The sequence below is a fragment of the Halictus rubicundus genome, chromosome 10 (genome assembly GCF_050948215.1).
Source record: "Halictus rubicundus isolate RS-2024b chromosome 10, iyHalRubi1_principal, whole genome shotgun sequence".
Classification (NCBI taxonomy): domain Eukaryota; kingdom Metazoa; phylum Arthropoda; class Insecta; order Hymenoptera; family Halictidae; genus Halictus; species Halictus rubicundus.
Genome location: NC_135158.1, coordinates 9,269,149 through 9,285,162, shown reverse-complemented (window position 1 = coordinate 9,285,162; position 16,014 = coordinate 9,269,149). Strand labels below are relative to the sequence as shown.

The window sequence follows — 16,014 nt, the reverse complement described above, 5'->3', positions numbered from 1 at the left end:
CTTGTTTTCCGCTGTTTCCACCCCCACGGCGCGCCAACGTTGTCGAATATGACGTTAGATTAGGTCGTTCGAACGATCGTTTTTCAACTCGTAATGGAACCACCGCTATTATCAGCTCGACGTTCATTGGCCCTGTTAAGCGCTCGACCGTTTTATTTAAAAGGGACTCGCGTGTAACAGCTATAAAAGCAAGTGAACTTTCCGATTATTTCTCCCGATCATTTTATTCAACATACTGATTGTTAACCTATATTTTTTTTTACCACAAGCTTCTTTCAAAGGGTAAGTATTAATAATTCACAAAATAGAATGTATGATTTACATTACGTTAACTGGCGGCGTTTGTTTTATTGATGCATAAAACCAAGCGGCAGCGTTGTTCTTGAGCGGCCATGAAAAATTGCGCTGTCCCGGGGAGGATTTTCGGTGCAAGCTTATCTCTGCTTGGGCATCGCCGCGACCCCGTTTTCTTTGTAGCTCGCATCACGCTTGATTAACTTGCTTTATCTCGTTCCTCCGCGAGCCAAGATTCCCGATTTATTCGAGAAATCATGACGCTGCCGCCTCCGTTGCGGCCGAATACGTCACCGATGAAACCTCATCCCCCTGTCATTATTTCCTGTCAAAACGAAATCCACTACTTCTGCCAAAAACAAGCTCTTCCTTACCCTGCCTATTGAAAGTAACCTTTGAGAATTTTTTTAAAGAAAACCACTGGGCATTGCAATTTCAGACTTGATACGCTTGTGACGTAATTCTCGGAGAGTATGCTCAAATTTTTTCAAGCGACAATTATAATTTACGTCAAAGTAACAGTGGTAAAGCTGCACCGAATTTGTTCGGTTCGTTAAATTAATTTTCATGCAATTTTTAAAGTGCTCGATGATCCTTCAGGATAACTAAAAATAAAGCGTCGTATGCTAAAGTTTTGCTCCCATCTTCATTTGCTTTTTAACACATACACGGATGCATATGATCCCTTTCATCTTCTTCGGATGCTGGCGACTATAAATATTCATTCTGAATACATTTTTTCCAATGAAGATTGTCCGCTCTTTTATTCATAACTTAAAAGCTGGAATTTTAAACAATACCTTCTTGAATATTTCAATAGTTCGCGTGTCAATGAAAAAGCATGCGTTCGTGCGAAGGAAACATGGTAAAATGTACAATAAAAATTGACGTGATCTTAGTATGTTGAGTTAAACAGAACATTCGGATTGAGGGTAGGATAGGATGGCACGTGGAGTGCAATAAAGTATACATTAGCAGCAGCCTTAAACAGTCATGAAACCTTTATTGATCATTCGGAGAAGCTCAGTGTCGCTCTCAAGCAACGCTACAACCATGAACGCACTATGTACAGCCATTTGCTTCCAGTCTTCGCTACGTCCAGGCTACTTCAAGTTACGAGGACCGTCTCTCCGCGTCACTTTATCGTCCTCGTTCGTTTCGACACCATGATCTTCTCTGAACATGCCTTATTCATCCGTTTTATTAAACTTTACTTTGCTTCGAACGAAGCTACGATGCAACGTGTTCCCCATTCGACATCTAATTACAATTCAATGTATAACTACGACAAAACAGCAGAAAAAGTGATTAACAACGCGCGTCGCTTGATCGACCGATGTTAAACCGATGCAGCGCTTCTAAAAAAAATATCAATGTATCGACCCTTTCAGTGTTACATCCTTATCATGAAAATGTCTTGAATTCAATTTTGAAACTGTATTTTTCATTATTAAGATTTTTAGATGTTCAAAGCACTGAAAGGGTGAACGATTGAAAAAGACATGCGTTTTACAGTCAGCTGGCACGATTGATTAGCATCCCTCGCTCCTACTACGTGTAAGACAGTATTACTCATTTGCATAATTTATGTATGACACGAGGAAATGATTAAATTATCTTTTTGAGAATACAGTAACACTTTTCTGCGGATCTTTATGCGTTCACAAAAATGGGAAAAGAGTGCATTTGAAAATTCAATAACATTTTAATGATTGGTCTGTTTTCGCTAGAAAAATTCGCATAAACATCCGCGGACAACCACAACATCACCGAAGGCCAGGGATTATTGCTATAATCCGATGAAAAATGAGTGAGACGCGTTTAAACGGCATGGATGATACGTTTATTTGTTCAATTCTCTATTATTTGCTAGCGGATAGGCGTCGGCCCTTGAAACCGGCCGACCAACACCACTTCCGTCTTCCGGCGGATCTAGATGATCCAAACGATCCAAGAGCACCGGCAAACAGACTTGAAACAGACTCTCCACTGAGAAACGCAATCGATAGGTACAAAAGGTCACGTGCTTTACAGAATGTTCGTTTCCTCAACGTCTTGTTAAAAATGTATCACAGTGTAGTCACAGAAAAAATACAACGCAAACCATTCCGTCCAGATGTTTACAATTCACCCTAATATCCATTCTTAGACAGCTAGTCACACTTTGACATAGTGTTTAATAAATTTTATAATATAATATATAATGCCCGATAACCAATCATTTTTCTACAAACAAAAAAATTGCTCTTAAGGGATGAAGCATTTGCACCAATTTTCTGGTTATAATGAACGAAGTGACACGTTTGGGAATTCGTTGGTAATTAGTAGAGCCAGAATTCCTTTTGAAAAATTCTTCAGCCGAGGAACGAGACCTGCAGAGACGTCATTTCGCCGGAGGGACGAAAAACGTAGGTAAATATTCTGTATTTTTCCCGTGATTACACCGCGTTACACTCGAAAGTGTTCCGAGAATTCCCCAGAAGGCGGTGCACGTCGCTCGGATCGGATAAGCCCGGCAAGTTTTTCAAAAGTGTCCTCTCCGGTTGAAACGAGAGGAAGCGTGGACCCAGCTGGCGCTCGCGGAGCCCGGATTAACGTTGAAAAACGCGGAACGAAATGAATTAGGCGGGAGTCCAACTTCTCTTTGAAATGCTCGTCAGAAAGACACCCGGCCACGGATATCCTCGCCGCCTCGTTTCGATCGTCGAAAACGTTCGGGCCTCGAGAAATCTCGTTCGCGACTCGTTTACACCGTTTTTGCCCAGAAACAACATTTTCTTCTTTTGGCTAAACTAGAACAGCGCTAGACACACGAGAATTCAGCAACAAGTTTCGTTCAAAAATGTATATTATGTGGAAAGAATTTTGGCAGAAGTGTCTTCAGTCGATTTAAATCAGACACCCGGTATATAGACTATAATAGATTTCATACGGAACGCGTAGTTAGACAAAAAATGAAACAAAAGTGTTGGATGAATTTTCTCCGAACAAGGCTCCGTTTCAGAGTAAATGGGGTTGAAGTTAATTGGTGGGGATAGTATCAGTAGTTCTCAACCTGTAGTTCTTAAATTTTATGAGTATACATATATAAAAATGATAACAGTCACCCAATAAGTTAACGAGCTGAATGAATTTATGAGTTGCTGATTTGATAAATTGGTTAATTAAATCAATCCATAGGCATCACGGCCTATTTTTAATAATTGAAATAAAATTTGCGTCTGACAGAGCAGTGGAACCTGTAAAGAATTAATGTAACCAGTGTTCCCTACAACAAATTGTTTGTATAAATGGTTTTACGAGAAGAAAGTGAGGACCTATTGAGAACCACTGCTTCCATAACACCTAACACTTTCGATCTCATTTTTCTCGGAAACGAAGACCGATACGAAAAAAGCGTATCCCACATTTTCGACGCATTTTACCTCAAATATCAACCCCCCATTCGTATTTCACACGAATATCTCCGCCTTCCCTATTTTATAAGCGATTTTCCCCCTTTTTATCCGCCGCGAGTCCATCTATCATCTGGACCCGACTCCCTCTCGAATATTCACTTACGAACGCGTTCGCGAGCGTCGAGGATCGAAATCAACGTGTGTGGTGAAGAAAGGTCGAACTTCAGTCGTTCTTCTTCGGCCGCTGTCTTTCCCCTTTTCTCTTTGCCTGACGGGAGAAAATATTGTCCATTGTGCAAGAGCTGTTTCCATATTTCTTTCACCGTTCTTCCGAGCTACCTCGCCCTTCGCTGGTGGCCTGTGTATGTGTCGGCGAGAGAATATGTGTGTGTGTGTGTATGTTTGTATATGTGTGTCTGTCTGTTCCACGTCCCTCCTGGTACATTTCGGACGCGTTGCCTTCCTTGATCTCGATGGACAGCTTTCTCGAAGCGAGCTTTTACTTCTGCGTCGACTGCTGCAACAGTCCGAAGCACAACGAAAGGAACGTGACGCGTACTAGTTCGTATATCTACCGTTTTCCTGGTGTTTTGGTATTATCGAGGTCTCACACGGTGCTGGAGTCTACTTGAAATTCATCATTCGCACCGAAATCGTGGCAAAAGTTACCATAACTTTGCGTATGTTAAAAAGGAAAGGAAAACCTCTGAAACTTCTTTTTTCAAACTTTATACATTTCTATGTGTGTGCGTTTTCATGCTGTACAAGAAATCTGCGGATTAGGGTACGTTTCTGCTTCTGTAGCTGTGTGCAGTTTTGAAGGCAATACTACTGGATTTCAGTAATATAGGTCAATGCTTTGGCTGCCACGGGTCAGACCGTGTCACAGTTAACAGTAAAAATGTAAAAACATGTAATAAAGTTAAATAAAAATAAAATTTCGAAACAATTAAACGCACATATTGAATTATTTGTTAAGGTATAACAAAATGTTTAACTACTTGTTGAAGTTGATTGGGAAGATTTTCCCAAGCAAAATTTCTAGTAAAAACTTTTGTACGTCTCTAAAGGAATATATTTCACACGAGTTCAAAATTTACGGAAATAAATCAACGTCACCATCAATGACACGTCTGACGTAAACAATGATCTATACCATTTACAGACATAGTAACACCAGTGACATAAACTACAAGCATAATCATTTGAAATGGAAATGAGAATCAGAAATCTCAGTGAAATGTTCCATCTATAAAAATACACGTATCAACAGTATAAAATATAAATAAAATTTATTTCGCCTATGAAATCGAATGAATTTATAGTACACGAGCACAATTTGGCTTTTGGGAAGAGAAACGTGATATAAACTGATAAAAGTATCTGTGATAACGACCGTCCGGGAAAATATGGGTTTTTCGGGATATTTTATAATTTTCCGTCACGTATTTATCTTTCCTACGAGAAAATGGAAAATAAAATGGTGCTGGGGCAGTTGGAATAACTGATTGTATCGTTAATGACGTGAGTATGATCGATTTGCAAAGCATCATTTAATATATTTTCACCTCCAAATATATCAAACTCGAATAATTAATTAGGGGCACACATAAAATCAAGGGAAATGAATGATAATCGTTAAAAGAACGCAACAGAATCGATATAAATATTCTATGTATTTCATCATTGCTACCAGTCGTTATAAATAATTCGAAAAATACAATATTGAGCTGACCATAGATTCCTGTCCCCGATAATCAAAATGAAATTCGAATCTTTTTTTTTTTTGCGAAATGATAAATTCCCCTAAAGAATGTTGGCTGTTGAACGAGCAGTAACTTGGACGATGTTCAACATGTGGGCTCGTTATAATGGAACCGTTAGAATAGAACCTTAGATCTTGTTCGTCACTGATCGAGGTGCTATTGTTCGGGTCGGCAGTTTTCTCGCAGTGTATACTTTCCTGTTTCTACTTTCCACTGACCTCCGAGTCTCCGGCACCGAGGAACACGAGCCCGATCGCTCCTGCGTACGCTAACAAAGTGTCTACGGCCTGTTGGGTCTCCAACAGGATCCTCGTCTCGTTCATCCAATCCTTGGCGATAGACCTAGGAGCACCCTTCAGCAGGTTCATGTACCGTAGCGTCATCTTGAAGTCGCCTCGATCGAGCCAGAACCTGAAACACGCAATCGTACAACTGCTGTAAAATTTTCTGTTATTCTTTAACCAATCTGTTGGCAGATTAAAATTATCCTCTCCAACGCATAGCTCAATTAAAAAAATTTTATTTTATCTTATACTAGAATTATAGCGAATTCATTTTGCAACCGAGTAACTTCGTACACAGTTTGATCCTTGCATTGATTTTCCAATGTCCTGTTCAAAACAAAATTGACGATAATACGGTGAGCTTGCAAATGTGTTTGAAACGCTTTTATTAGTCTCCTTTTCACAGAAAACTTTTGAGACAAAGTCAACATTTTTCAGACCTCAATAAATGACGTCGAGCGGTTTGTTTATAATTCAATATATCATTTCAGATTGTGACAATTCAGTGCCGAAGTGGTACGTACAAAAATTGGGTACACCGGAAAAGAAATTGAAATAAAGCTCGCAAGACCGCAATTTCGGGGAATGGTAGAAATATTTCGGAACGATCGCAAGCTCGTCTTCAGCTTTTACGTTCATACCCTGTTACTCGACCAGCCGACAGGTAATTTGGATGATCGTCTTCGAAAAGTGATCCCGCTGAAGATTATCGAGTATTGGAATCCGATCTCCAACTGCTTCCCGCGTCTTTACAACCTTCATCAACAATCTACTAAATCGTCGGATAGCAATTTTATTCTTACACTTCCGTAGATTGACGATCTCTAAAAAATCATGTTGTAAATAGCTTCTGCTCTTTTTCAGACAATCCACAAAAAAAAAGAAAACAGACAAATCCTAAATTCAATTAAAGGGTAATTCCACTCCACAGCCCCAAATTAAGAAACCATCAAAAACCACTTTCTACTCGTACCACACAGCGTTAAAATTCCCCAAATTTCCCGATCACCCTCCCCATGCGAGGTTAGCGTGAGAATCACTTCAATCCATTAGAAACCACCCCTAAACCGAATTCAACCCTTACCCGGGAGGGTGCATCGGTATAAAATCGTGTAACACAGTCGTCCGTTTATCAAGCCCGGCTAGCGGGAAGGTGGCGGCGGTGTTGGTTCTCAAGAGGGTATTCATCCACTTTGGGGTGAGTTTCAGGGGTGGTAGCGGCGGCGGGCCACGTACGAACATAGAAACTCGGCCCTCTTTCGGGGAAAACTCGGCCCGGCCGGTGTCTCTGCGCGATAGTTCGCCGAACAATAGTTTCGAGAGCGGAGGGCGGTTAGCGACATCCGGCGCCGCTATCGGCCCTCGAACGCATCCCTTCCAGTGCGGCAGCGAACGAGGGGGGTTGCTACCCCCTCGAGGCCACTCGACCCGCCGGGGTAAACTGCAAACTTTTTCATCCGTCTTCGAAACAGGGATAATGTAACGGCTGTGTCGTCGATCGTTTTCGGGAGGGCGGGAACAAGTTGCCGGGGTAGTTATCGATTAATTGGTCCCGGCCGCGTAAAAAACGGATCTCCATGTGAAATCGAAGGCTTCTTCATTCTATTTCTCCCTCTCTGTCTCTCTCTCTACCTGGCTCGCGGGGTGTCGTTAAACAAAAACGAATCCGCAAGAAGGACGATTCCCCGCGCTACTCGCTCGCGAGAATTAATTAACGAGTACGGGAATTTCAATGCGAAAGGAATCGTCCGACGCCCGTATAGAAATACTAGAAACTCGGCGGATTAATTAAAATGGGACGTGCGTTAATATTCCTGGCGAACCTGTTGGAGGCTCGCACCCTTTTTGCTTCTTTATTGTTCGAAGACTTTTTATGACGGTGCGGAGTTTGATGTCTTCTTAACCCTTTACACCCTGTTCGTGCTGCTCTAAAAACATTCGTAATATAATACTCAATAGTAGTGATAGTAATTTAAAATGTTAAACATCAAAAATGTCTGAACCTTAAAAGGCCAAATTCATATGAATCATATAATATCTTTTTTTTTGTATATTTAAAATCAACGGTAATCCTTTTATCAGAGTGAATGCTCAATGTAACTAATTAATTATTGAAATTGACTGCTAAGAAATTCGAATTATTTAATTCTGGGTCAAAATGTCTCACGTGTGTGTTAAGCGTCAGAAGTAAAGAAGTTCCCGTGAAAACTGGTTGTAGAAGTTGACGCGGGCATTGCCGATATCTAAAGCCGGCTAACAAGTTTAGTTTTTCAATAAAGTTTACGGCAGAGTGTCAGAGGTTTGTACGGTAACTAGGTTGCCAGGTTTATGGTGTAGAACAAATTAAAATGCGGAACTTTGAGGAAGTTTCTCATACCGTTTCTGTTTTATTTCAAGCTCGTGAAAAGCTTTTACGAAGGACACGCGTCCCGCAAGTTTGACACTCAGTTTTGCGAACACCGCCATTGGGATGCGAGCTTGCACAGAGCTACGAGAGTTACTAATAACTGGAGAATTGTGTGTTGGCCGTTTAGCGGCAGCAGACGCTTATGAAAATTTACTGCGCAGCAACTCGGAAAAATAAACGAGATGCATACAGTTAAGCGAACTTGTCGGTATTTTATTCAGACTTTGTCGGTCGCATTCTTGTGTGAAACAGACGATGAAGGGCACGCATCTCTTGTTAGCAATCAGCTTAAAAAGAACAACAAATGTTTAAGGGTGACACCATTCATAAAAATTGTTCATAAAACGAACAAACGAAGATAGAATATTAGAAATTTAAAAAATAGCTATGAAAAAGAACAGATTTGAAGTAAATTAATTTCGGTGTCTAAACGAATTAAAAAATTTCTTTTCTACAATAAAGTTGCAGCACATTTAAATGAAGAAAAAATTGTAGCTTACGAGGCAAGAGTCGCAAATAGATGGGCCACTAGTCAATAAAAGGAAGAAGATGCGGGGTGTCCGGAAGTACCACGCGCACCCCGTTAAATATTAAACCTTAATATTGAGGAAGGGCTTTCGACCGTCACGTATAAGGCTCAGGATCCTGAGCTGCGGCCGCTGTGCAAACCGCAGTGCGCTTCTGGTTAAAAAATTCACGATTCTCGCCGGCTTGTACACCTCTCGCCTCCATACAACTCTCTCCTTTCCTTTTTCTCTCTCGCTCTCTCTTTGTCGAGTGTTTGGCCACGCGTACCTTTGCCCGTGAGTTGTCCATGTGTTTGCCGTGTACGCGAGTGTGTACGTGGATCCAGGGTTATACGAGACCGCAAGAATCTGCAGCACGCCGCGTGCATCCCCTGCTGCACTCCGGCCGCGTGCATTCCCCGGTGCACTTGCTGCGCTCGTACGTGTTCGTTCCCGCGAGCGCCATCGGACACGTTTCGTCCGCGTGTCTCGCCACGGAAAAAAAACTACGCTTTTCACGGGAATGAAAGTTTAACGGCCGTTGATGGAACACTGAATGGGTGACGGTGGTTTCTGACCAACGGTTGTTCCGATTATCTACCAAGGAACTCGAAGATGTTTGATATTGCAACGACGGGAGCGTACACCTCGACGGATCTAACCGAGCTCGAGTCACTTTGGCGACCATCGTAGAATGTTTCCATTTTTATTGTAAATTACTGGAAAAGGTCCGAAGCAATTGGATGAACATCTACTAACATCCATCTCGGTCAGATGAAGTGCTTTCTCTGAAGCAATGGCTGAATCCCTCAAGACTGAGAAGTATAGTCTGCTCTTTCTTTTTTTTTTTTTTTTTGCATAGATGATATCTTCCTAAAAAAAAAACGTGTGAAAACCATAATGAAAAAGTAATGAACTGTATAAGTTCTGAGATGTGTACCTACTGTGGATACAGAAGTATGTGAACATAAAATTTCGGATTCTCGAGAAATTGACGGATATTTAACATGTTGTAATTTTGTAAAAAAAAAGACGATCGTGCAGCAATAAACGGTTGCACGGCGTTTCGAGGAACGTATCTACCGCGAAAAAGAAGATTTTGGTGGAATTATTAGAACCGACGAATCTCTTTCGTTGGAACAAGAAGATTTAGTGGCGTTTGATCGTACCAAGCATCGATTTATTTCGAGCGGCGGGAATTAATTATAGCGCGATAGTCCCGGAGAATCTTAGCGATCCATCAACTTCGATGTCCCGAAGTTCACCCAAGGACCGGAATATTCGCCGTCGAAGCACGCCCCCGTCGAAAATCACGGTCGACCGGCTCTCGTCACGCAATTAATAATCCCGCGGGATGAATACGTGGGCGGGAGAACCGGTTGTATAAGGCGTTGAAGGTGTTGACTCGTGTTTTTCGCCGGGTTCCGGTGCGGGAGAGAGAGAGAGAGAGAGAGAGAGAGAGAGAGAGAGAGAGAGAGAGAGAGAGAGAGAGAGAGAGAGAGAGAGAGCGGTTTCAAGTTTCCTCGCACGCGATCAACGATACGCGGCTCCAACGGCAACCTACTCGCTTTAACGAGCGATACGCGTACACCGCGACCGTACGAAATTGTTTGGCCACATTTTGCCAACGTACAGTCACCAGCCAGAGTATTATTATATGACGGAAGTAATCGTGCGCTCCGTAATTTCGTTGTATTAAAGCGGAACGAACTTTCCACCGGACGAAATTCAGGGATGCATTTTTAGGAAAGAAATTAGACGAACTCAAAGATAGAAACGGAAGTATTCTACAATTATTAAACGCACTCTGTACTGAGAAAACATTATGCTACACGATTCCACTCCTCCAACACGTTTATTGTCACACGACCACCCCTAAAATTCCACAAAAAAGAAACAAAATAGTTTAACCCTCTATAGCCTGAATTTTTCGAATGACTGTAAAACCATTGATCTACTTTGATAACAGCTAATGTAATCACAGAGTCCACACGATCTCACAGTTCAAACCAAGAATAAAGTAGCACAGCGTAAACCGAGAACTTGCGCAGCTGTAACGTGCTTCTCTGTTAGACACAAATTAGCGGGCAAAACATTTCGACAGCTGCCCGAAGATTTCTCGACTCGGTGCTCACCGTTCGCAGCGGGTTTTCAATCTGGCCGGGTGTAAAAAAAGACTGTTACGCCGAGTTACAGCACCGTCGACGCACGCCGGACCAGCCACTCAAACGCTGAAGAGGCCGTCGCATTCATCGCTGCTCCAATTAGATCGAGGTTTTATCGTGCTCGTAACCTGAACGGCAGTTTTCGAGTCACGCGAACATCGTCGCTTTACCGCCCCCAACCCCCGACGACCCCATAAATTATCCTTACGGGACCCTGAGGACTCCGGGGCGGGGGGGGGAGGACAATATCTCCGAACGACCGGCAGAGACGAAAACACCTGCCGTAATATCCGTCACGTGCAGCTTGACAAAGAACAGAGTCATTTGCCGGGGCCCAGCTCGCGAGAGACACCCCCACCCCCCACTTTTCCACGGCTTATCTCCTCGTTTGCAGCGCAAAAATGACGCTGTCGGCCACCGTCATGGTCTCCTCCTCGTCCACCGGACGACATAAGGTTCGCTGGCAAATGCGTGAAATAAGAAAAAAAACTATACGAGATTGGCAGGAGTCGATTATGTGATCCTGTATACATGGCAGAAGTTTCTGGTCAAACTATTGCGTCACAGCTTAGAAAAAAGTGACTGATTGCAAAATTTCAAAATTGCTAGTGAAATAGTTGGTTTCCGATATTTTATTTTATAAATATTTAAGTTGCAAAGATGCTTCTAATGTTTTACCAGTGGTCGGTAAATTTTTGTTCGTCCGGGGAATTTTCGTTGTCACTGTAGACAGGTTTAAGTAGTATGAATCTTTGAGTATCACACTAAATAAGCCTTTAAATGGCAAACTAATAGTGTTCTGTCCGGGGCCAGACATAATTCAGTAGAATAATCCAACCAATGGCCGGATACAGTGGTGAAATGGTTCTGATGGCAATAAACCTTAGTAAGTATAGAATAGCCCCGATTGCGGTCACATGGTGAATAACTATACCTGTGGCCAGTCATAGATAAATAGAATAACTATGTCTGCGGTCAGACGTGCATAAGTAGAATAATCCAATCTGCGGCAGACCTTGTTAAGTAGAATAACCCCGCATGTGGTCCAACGTGGGCAGAATGGGTCTATCTGTGGTCGGACATGTATAAGTAGATTACCTTCGCCAATGATCAGACGGAAGCAATGGTTTGTTTCAATTTTCTGTTGCTTGCTTAATACCTGCTTATAAATATATTTTGATCGAACCTCTGTTCCTTAGAATCGACGAAGACAATTTTCATTTTGCGCAAAGACCGGCAATCAATTGCCAATTATTTTTACGAACTATGGGAAGAAAACCGATGAAAAATTACCGATGAAACCCGCCGTCAAACAGTTTCTAACAGCGAGTAATAGAGAAAATTATTGATAATGCATGAACTTTGAACAGTATCGCCATACTGTGCGCGCACATTGCGGAAGAAGAAAATCGCGTTTCTATGCCAGTCGATGCTTTTGTTTATCGGGCCACAGGCACCCACGGATTACCGGAAAATTGGGTTCGTTCATTATGCACGACGCTGATTAGATTCGCAGGTTGGTACGCCGACGGATTCGAGGCCCCCTAGGTGTTTGGTTTCGCGGTGAATTTTGCGTCCGTTGATCGCGTTCTATGTCATTGAGTTTTGACGCTTTTATGCCTCGTAATTAGAATACTCTGGGGAGAGGCACCTCATTGTGTGGAGAATGAGAGAATTTTTGCGTTACTTGGGGACTGCGGTTATCGATGCGGTGATATCGCAAATAACTTACTCCGTTTATCAGTCAGTGTATTGAAAATTGGATGCGAAAGCTAGTTAATAGGCACTACGAACAAGGACATCGGCAAACAATGCTGTTGCTATTGAATCGCTGACTTGTGCTACTGGAAAATTACCATAAATTTGTTCTATCCTTTTGTAAAGCAATTTTTCATTTAAAACTACAACTATCATCAAAATGGCGGATCTCAGATTTTCTATTGGGTAGTGCGAGCATGGGAAAAGGCAATCGTCGCTGTGTCCGCCACATCATTGACTTGTACTACTGAAAAATTGACGTAAGTGTGGTCTATCCTTTTGTAAGGCAATTTTTCTTGAATTTTACGTTTTGTGGAATAATATCCGTGATTTCTCATTTAATGCTAGTACTAGAGTCAAAATGACACATCTCAGATTTGTTATTACACAGTCATTATGATTATAAAAATACTTTTGTGAGAATTTACTGAATAAGTTTCTTTCCCACCACGCACACTGCAGTAAAAATCGTATCTAGCGTCAAGAAAAATTCTGTAAAATAGAACAACTGTTTCAAAAATATAATATTTTACAAGCGACCTCTAACCTGCAAATTTTTGCACATTTAAAGCACATACAATTTTTCAAACAGCAGCGAAATGAAAATGTTTGAGCTATCAACGGAACGAACTAAATTTGACGCCACTTTCGAGGAATTTCTCCATAAAGACGGGAATTCGCGTGAACCTCCGGCAGTATAATAATCGCCTGTGTACCCAGCATACGTTTCGTGTCATAATTGTTTCTGTTTGCCCATTCCGTTCCATGCTCATCCCATCACGTAGTCATTTCTACAATTCATTTTTTTTTTCATATAATTTCGGGTGCTTCAGCCGGGTTTTTAGAACACCATGCCGAATGCAAATTCACCGGCACATTCTGCGCGGTCTCCGGTGCTCTGACGTCCGTAGTCCTCTTTTTATTTATTTATTTTTTGGATTATTTCGCTGGCTCTCCCTCGGGTCACGCACGCGCGCCTATTTGTTAAGCCAGTAAGTCGAAACGCATATTCACGGAAATTTTTACGTCTCTCCAACGCAGAAACGCTGTGCGCCATCCCCGCATCCTCTCCATCCAGCCCCTATCTATGATATGCATATTTGCAGCCGCATTTCCGCCGTCTAGTTCTTTATGCATTCCGTGACTTCTTTTTGCTTCTGTTCGACTCCGCGAACGATAGCCGTCCGATAAATCTGCAGCCTTCGGTCATTTCGTTGATATTTTCGCGAAAAATATTCGCGACACCGAATTCTCAAGGCAACTCGTCGAACCACCCACGAAACAATTCGAATTTTCAATTAATTTGTTATTTTTCAACTGGTATCGAAAATATTCCAGATATTGAAGATCGAGGGAACAATCCACTTTACGATTATTCGAAATTGATTTAAAGTGCCGTAAAAATTGTTACATCCGTGTTACAAAGCAAATTTGTGATCGAAATTACAATGCACGGAGGAGTGGAGTTATTTTTATTCACCGTGATAAATTTTAATTGCGCAATCCCTGGGATTTTAAACAAAGCACTTTAAATTTGCAAAACTTCCCTTGCGTTTCAATGTCTTGAACATTTTTATTTCGCATGTCTTTACGAGCTGTAAATTGTATGAGGCACCTCAATGTTTGTTTTTACTCCGCGTGATAAATTTTAATTTCACAAATTCTGCCGCGTTAAATAAATTACTTTACATTTGCATGCCTTCGGTAGTTCTGTACCAAATTTAATATTTATATTTTACTAGCCTTCGTTTAATGCCCTAAGCTATAAATTTTAGGAGGCACCACTATCTTTATTTTTATGTGCTGTGTTAAATTTCAATTTCATAAATCCCCTTTTGTAACTGAATTGCGTTGCAGGACATTTGTGGCGGTGTGCTCCAATTAATTTAAATATTTGCATCTTGCTTGTCGTCATCAAGTTTCATTAACCATGCATTATATGAGAAACGGCAATTTTCATTTTTATTCACTGTGACAAATTTTAATTTCCCATTTCCAATTTTATTAAAGAAATTACTTTAGAATGTCAGAGTTGTCGAACATTTTATTCTGCTGCTGTTTATTGAGCGGCATAAGCTACGGATTTTATGAGAAGTTTCAATCTTTATTTTAATGCACTGGTACAAATTTACATCTTGCCAGTTCGTAAATGGCGAAGAGCATTAGACAATCAGAAAATTACTTCAACTCTTTTCGGTCGATGTACGGTGGTAATGTTGTAACAGGCAATTCTCTAAATCGTTTTAGAGGAACTCTGCGCGAGGAGAATAGAGCGTGGCAGCTCTTGTTAACGTGGTAAAACCTGATTGCCCCCCCCCCCCCACGACTCTGTAAAACTGTGTCGTCGCATCGCGAAACTGATTGAAACTCCACGCGTCTGCTAATTAGAAGGTGAAAGGTGTTCACAGTGGGGGAAGAAAAAGCTCGGCAACGAGGAAATTAATTTTCCGGGTAAGGGACGGCCTCTCGCGGCTCGTTTCCTCACGCTCGATTGTCCTTCCTTATGAACAGGTGTGGAATTCGATGGCGGCATTGTGTTTAGCTCTTTGTTCGGCGACGGGCGACGCAGCTTTGTTGCTGTCGATGACCCGACCCCCCGAAGATGCAACAAAGTACTGTGACGAAAATTGTTTAGCGAACATCCACTACTCAAAATAAAAATTTGACAAAAATATACATACATATACAAAATATACATACTAATCACACATGAAAAATGGTTTCAAACAATCGTTTCATACCTTTCATCTTCCGCGAAATATTCGTCTGGTCTCGGATAAGTGAGACAAATTGCACGTGCACAGTTCGTAAATAGGCCACCAAACTTCGGGGGCATGCACAAGTAGATCCCATAAATATCTTCGCTATTTGTGGGCATGATGCTGCTCGAAAACGTTTCATCATTCGTTTGGTCAACGATAAATTCGACTTTTTTTTTTTTAGCGTGGAGAATGAAAAAGACTATTTATGCACTGCTCAATATTAATGAAAGAAAACTTGTGGACCGAAAAGTGTGAACAAAAAAATATGGGTAGTAACATAAATTGCAGAAATGCAGAAAAAAATGTCTGCCTATATAAAAACTATATATAATCAACAACTTTATAATAATATTGATTGTGTAGTTGATCGAACAATGTTTCATACTTTCCAGACAAAAATGTTTATACAGAATATTGGTAGAATATTTTTCTGATATTTAAAAAATTCAGAAACTATGAATCTAGGTATTGCATTAATTATTGCACCACCAGTGCTTGTAGGACACTCGGTACGCAAGCTCTTCGAGGTCAAAGGGTCGATTATCACTCGAATCAGCGAAATTGCAGTTCGTTATCGGAACGTGCAAGATCAGAGATCCGTTTAAAATGCGCGAAACTCACGGCCATATTGGCGAATTATATTCTCGCCTGGAACGCTTTCAAACCTTCGCCGC

General features: G+C 41.4%; 1 protein-coding gene across 4 annotated transcripts in view; it reads right to left on the bottom strand.

Moving 5' to 3' along the window:
- Positions 1-1,277: 1,277 nt before the first annotated feature.
- The window catches only part of Mitofilin (inner membrane mitochondrial protein mitofilin), a 64,568-nt gene continuing 49,831 nt past the window's right edge, over positions 1,278-16,014 (bottom strand). For all 4 annotated transcript variants that reach the window (XM_076794384.1, XM_076794383.1, XM_076794385.1 and 1 more), the window contains 2 exons: positions 5,677-5,869; positions 1,278-4,209 (listed from right to left, as the gene is read on the bottom strand). In XM_076794384.1, coding sequence (XP_076650499.1) covers positions 4,192-4,209; positions 5,677-5,869 — 211 coding nt within the window. In that variant the 3' untranslated portion in view covers positions 1,278-4,191. The remainder of the gene's footprint in view (positions 4,210-5,676; positions 5,870-16,014) is intronic.